The sequence below is a fragment of the Mytilus californianus genome, unplaced genomic scaffold, assembly GCF_021869535.1.
Source record: "Mytilus californianus isolate M0D057914Y unplaced genomic scaffold, xbMytCali1.0.p SCAF_8, whole genome shotgun sequence".
In the NCBI taxonomy this organism is placed as follows: Eukaryota; Metazoa; Mollusca; class Bivalvia; order Mytilida; family Mytilidae; genus Mytilus; species Mytilus californianus.
Genome location: NW_026262734.1, coordinates 57,963,720 through 57,969,719, shown reverse-complemented (window position 1 = coordinate 57,969,719; position 6,000 = coordinate 57,963,720). Strand labels below are relative to the sequence as shown.

The window sequence follows — 6,000 nt, the reverse complement described above, 5'->3', positions numbered from 1 at the left end:
ATCATTTGAATTAATAATAACTTTTATTGACTCTGGACTATTAAGAGTTAACTAACTACTGTTGTATACTGTATATTGATCTGTAGACGTCTTTATGTTATTTTTATCGTTGGATTGCTGTCGTATTGACGTATAACTCACATCTCAAATAATTCATATATCTGACCTCTAATTACCGTATTACAAATAGTTTATTGCATATAAGTTTGAGCTTTACTTACATCTTACATTTGTAGTGTAGAAATTTGACAATAAAATGTACAGACGACACTCAGCGGACTCTTTTAAAACAGGTTTCATATTGTTGCTTAAAGTTTTTTTTTCATCTGTGAAATTTTTGAATTTAAATAAATGACTTGCGAAGTGATGTTTCAATTTATTCAACATAATGAAAAATAACGACGAGACTGAATAATGAAGCAAACTTTATTTCTTAGAATAAGGAAAAAAAAAAAACAACAGTGTAGACTATAATACTCAAATATGAAATGTATTAGATATTTTAGTAAAACACTTATCTAGAAAGGATTGTAGAAAAAATACAAGTAGTTGATATCTTAAGGATTTATATAGTATCCTTGGATTGTTTTTGTGTTATTTTTTAACCTCCAAGTTTTGCATATGAGATACACCAATGTTACTTTGTGTGCGATAAATTTAAGACAACTGGACACTTTTAATAAAATTGATACTATTTCACGTACAATAACATGCAACTTTATCCATGTTACTCGCTTATATATATTTTACATAAGTTTTCAAAAAGAAAGAAACCCTACTGAAATTTAAAGACTAAACTATTGAAAAATAAAGTGTAATTAAGTGTTTTCAAAATTTTCAGAAAACAAATCCGTTTAAAAACAAAGGTAACATGTTGAATTTGAAAGAACAATTTGTGGTTTTTTGATTTTGGATTCGGCAAACCCGTGACCCCTTATTTTTATTTGATATTTCGGAAGTATTTGTAAAAAGGAATTATCTCATTGAATTTTAACCAATACTTTTGTTTAATGTTTCCTCTATTTTTTCCCCTATGTTACCCATATAGAATAACTGTAATTTCGTTTATTTCAATGTATTTTAACGAAAAAAAGTGATATGTGACCCACCGTTTGTATATTAAAATTCGACAGTACATTGACTCAGAAGTCTTTTATAGAAGTTTTAGAACAAATCTATCGTTGAACATTTAGACACCCCAGCTACCTTAAAGATACCCGAATACACAGAAGAAACATACTACATTTCAATATTTACAAATGATCAGGTTAACAATTATACGCGAATGACATTATGCCAACACGTAAATATTTTAATAAGATTTGAACATACCCGGCTTTATGCTAGACCAAAGGACTGAACTAATTATCTATCATGTTAACCCACAAACCAGCCACATTATTCGAACTTTGAGTCGACTTATCTTTGCTTTTAATCTCGAAATGCTTTGTGATAGGCAGAGATGCAATAAATGCCAATCATAAATTAAATCTTTTGTGTGACCGATTCTCGAATTGAATCCATGACCCCCTATTAAAAGTGCCGTTCGGTTAGCAATAAAATTTTGACATGTAAGCTGGAACAACACTAGAGGAACTGTGGTTCGTGTACCCCAAGAGCAGCGCTTAACAGATAGCTTGCTTAAGAAACAGGTTACACCGTCCCATACGCGAGAGTCACTCATAACTTTTCGTTCGTGCATACAACATCAACGTGTAACAATTCGTTTGCGCATACTAAAGAAACAAGTTACACCATCCCGTACACGAGAGACACTCATAACTGTCCGTTCGTGCATATATACCAGAGCAACGCGGAACAGATCGTTTGTTCATGCTAAGAAACAGGTTACATCGTCCCGTACGCGTGAACAACTATTGGTTCGTGCACACCAGAGCAACGCGTATCACTTCGTTTGCGTATATATTAGAACAATTAATGCATGATAAATATTGCACTTATTTAGTTATTTGCATTCAACCATATCCCTGATATTTTTTTGTATTGAACTCGTATTTAAGAATATGTTAAACAAGTTAAATTTCAAACGGGGACTTCAAGTATGAAAAAAGTGCCCATGTTAGAGAGGTTAATTTTTCAGAGCCTGCATGTCAATGACGAATAGCCATCATCAGTTTTTTGAAATACGATAATAAAGAAATTTAAAAAATGGCCGGAAACTAGGTAGAAAATATTTCTCATGTTGCAATGTCGGAAATGGTTAATTCGAGTATGGAATTTGCACTTCAAGCACTCTTTCATTTATACACTGTTAGGTGCTACTCTATGGTGGGCATAACACAGGCAACGTGATGCTTTCATGTATGCTTATTTTGTAATTTTTTGCTCTTTAGTACACCCCAAAACTATAACGTGTTGTTTCAAAGGTGTGCGAACAAACTTCAAAGCGTTTCTCTAGGGTATGCCCCGGAACTGTTCTTGTTGCTCTAGGGGTTACACGAGCCAACAGCGACGCGTTACACTAGCTATAGTCTAAAATTTTCAGACGAACTATGTTACTTCATACATGAGATATAATATACTGCACGAAAGCATACGTTAATTGTCAAGATACACATGAAAAGTTGTTGATGTTTTTACGATTAAAATGGGACAACCAAATGCAATCTGTCTGGAAAGTGTAAAGACAAATGGAAAAGTACATTGTCATCGTGGAACAAAAAATCTTGTCAACTTGCTACTCATAGAAAGATGAATTAAAAAATAATTTCAACATTTTGCAATTATTTTTTGTTTTAGCTTTTCAAGTGAGTTAAAGTCTATCCAGATCTAAATGTTATGTGTGTGCTTTATTACTTAGCATTATTCACTGACTTATGAAATAATATAAAAAGGTTCAAATACAGAATGTTGTGGGGTTAAACTCGCACTAACCAACCCTAACCTCGGACAGTGGTGTAACAGTACAACATAAGAACAAACTATAAAAATCAGTTGAAAAAGCTTAAGTTATCTGATGGATACAAATAGAAATACATCTAACAAAAACACAGAGTGAACGTGGACGAGTACTTATACATCCCCACAACAAGAAGACGCTAAGTACAGATCTGAGAGTATACTCGCAGTTACTGACAGCTAGTTCAAAGCCAAAAACAACTAATAAAAAAGTCATGTATCTAGGACTAAAGGTTCTTTACCAGAATGACATTTCAACTTCTCATAAGGATAATAAAGTATACGAAGACATACAAGCAAGGTGCCGTTCAGTTTAACAAAGATAATGAAAATGTATCATTGCTTGTTTAAATAACATACAGACAGAGACAAACACATGTAGTACGGTTAATGCATTGAATATAACAGTTCCTTTCGTGAACTTGCAATAAAACTCAATATTTAGTTATTTCTGCTTCTAAATCGTTGTTATCTTGTAGATCCACCTGTGAAAATTCTGATCAATTCTGAAATAGCAGAAACAGCAATTGGGATATTGCGGCTAAATATATCTATTGTTCTTTCAGCATCATCTACCGCCTGAGTGTCAGAATCATTGCCAATTAATCTCACAATTTCCGTATAATCGAGACTACTTCCTTGGGCAACATTATTCAATGAAATCGTTATAAGATTATCTACTCTTGCATTTGGCATTTGCCATATTTCTACACCTCTTGTAACCATTTCGATAATCCTGTTGGTCATCCCTGGACGATTAAAACTCACACTGCGTATTACAATTGCAATAACTTCCTTTCTCCCAAGCAACGAAGCGAAATCTATAGCTGTATGTCTTTCACAGTTTTCAAATTGCAACAGCACAAATTTCTTCTCACAAAAGTGTTGCATATACGTTTTGTAATTTTCGTTTCTCGAATAAAGTGCAACTATAAAATGAAATATTGTATTTTGGTAGTTGTCAACTTTGCGTTCAAATGCGTCGTATAGTGTTGGTAACTTACTGAAAACATCAAAGTTAGTACCTTCCCTTGTAAGGCCATCTAGCAAAGAGTTCATGTGGTAAAATGTTATATCACCGTTACCTTGTCGCAATTTTTTTACAAATAATTTAAATTTTTTGCAATCTATTTCTTTTCCCAACTTTCCCATGAATTGACCAATTGAATAGGCATCACCCTGCTTAAACTGAATTCGCCAAAAAAAAGAGTTGGCCAATATTTCAGAATCGACTTCAAGCAAGTCACCATTTTCATTCACTTCCCTAAAGCGCACGTGATCAAAGAGAATATCAAAACTACAAAACTTCAATAAACACTCCTCAAACTTTTTTCCAAACGAATGTATGATTGATTTTGCGACAGCCTTGTCTCGTGGACTGTAGGTACTATTGCCCACTTTTGTTAAAAAGGCTGGAAAAAGCTTCGTCTCTAAAGTGTTTTTGATTGAGCTAACCAAAACATGTTCTGAGTCGTTTATATATTTTGCTATTTCAGTAAATTCAGGCGAATATTCTTGTCCTAATGATATCGACCCTCGTAGTGCAGCGTAAACAAGAAGAGAATATGACAGAGCTGTCTTCCTGCATTCTTTCCCGCTTACTCGCATTCCATCTATACGTTTGTAAATGTCAGTTTCAACATAATTTCCATCACGTTGTCCTAAAAATATAAGATAACAATTTTCAAAGGTACAAATGTGTGATTGAATATTATAAGTTATTATTGAAAACGCAACCCGTTTTTTAAAACATACTTAAATTTGAGGACATGCTTTTCTCTTTAAGAGTTTTCGTGAACATCATCACTAACAATAATGACTATTGGTAGTTTTTTCTGTGAATGTTTGACCGCTGTGACTGAATTTCATGTACTTTTCGATAGATTGATCATCGTTGATTTTTAACTTTAAGTTTGCATACCGTTTGGCACCTAACCTTATAGTATGCATACATTTCAGCAGATCTTTAAAATGTGGTGTATGCATGGTACGTTAATACTTATGCTAATCAGAAATGCATCAGTCCACATTGGGTTCATTTTAGTATCATAATGACCAAGTTATATTATCAACTGTCCCTGATTTATTGTAAGCGTTTGAAAGTGTTTGATAAACCCCCGTCATGTTAATAATGTTAGCTAATAACTTGACCAAGTCGAAAAATTCCACTGTGATTTTGTGAGTCATATTTTAGTCTACATTTTTTGCAATAGTTTAAACTGATTCTACGGGCAGCACATAACCCGCATTAAGTTTGGTGCAAAGTATTACCTGGAGAACTACGCTGATAAATCAGTTCTGTTGACGGTACTATAGCAACCAGACCAATTGATGTAGGCGATGTCTTACTTGCATCCATTATAACTGTGGCTTCATTTGTAAAACCTTTTTTTTCAAACATAGGGACATATTCTGAAACATATTATATTTATATAACTAACTACGTTTTTCTCAGTTTCTATTTTAATGAAATCTTTAAAATTGAATTCAATTGGAAATTATATTCCTTAAGTTTCTGAAGTCAAAAAACAAGCTAAAAAATGTATTATAAGAAAAAAAATTGCAGTCGTGTTCTGATAAGGAACATATTTTACAAAATAACCAAGTGGGTTTTACCTTTGATCTACTTCAAAGAAAGGAAACATGAAATGTTATGCCTTCTTCGAGACCCAGTATGAAGACCGTGTCTTTGACAATCGATTGTATGTTCTCAACTTTTAAAAATTTAAAATTAGAATTTAATGCATGACATTAACTCCTATAACTTTTGTGATGTGAAAGCAGTTAAATGACTTTATATACCTATACGGAGTTATTTTCTTTCAGAACGATAGGTCATTCTTTTGAAGATTCAACCCGGACGATACCAAGTTTCAATGAAATTTGCTTCAAGGCATACAATAATGACCTGTATAAGGTCATTATTTTTCCTGGTTAAAATGCAAACTTTAATTTACTCGAACATTAAATTCACTGGGGTTAATGTGATATCCGTAACTGCAGTTACGTATATCCAAAGATGGCGGACGATGTTTCTGGTCAATATTTCTTTTGTCAATTCTTCAATAATTATGTAATATT

At 33.0% G+C, this 6,000-nt stretch overlaps 1 protein-coding gene across 1 annotated transcript in view; it reads right to left on the bottom strand.

Moving 5' to 3' along the window:
- Positions 1-412: 412 nt before the first annotated feature.
- The window catches only part of LOC127712675 (uncharacterized), a 137,541-nt gene continuing 131,953 nt past the window's right edge, over positions 413-6,000 (bottom strand). The window contains exons 5-6 of the mRNA XM_052219265.1: positions 5,191-5,331; positions 413-4,580 (exon numbers count right to left, since the gene is read on the bottom strand). Of these exons, the coding sequence (XP_052075225.1) occupies positions 3,388-4,580; positions 5,191-5,331 (1,334 nt within the window). The 3' untranslated portion in view covers positions 413-3,387. The remainder of the gene's footprint in view (positions 4,581-5,190; positions 5,332-6,000) is intronic.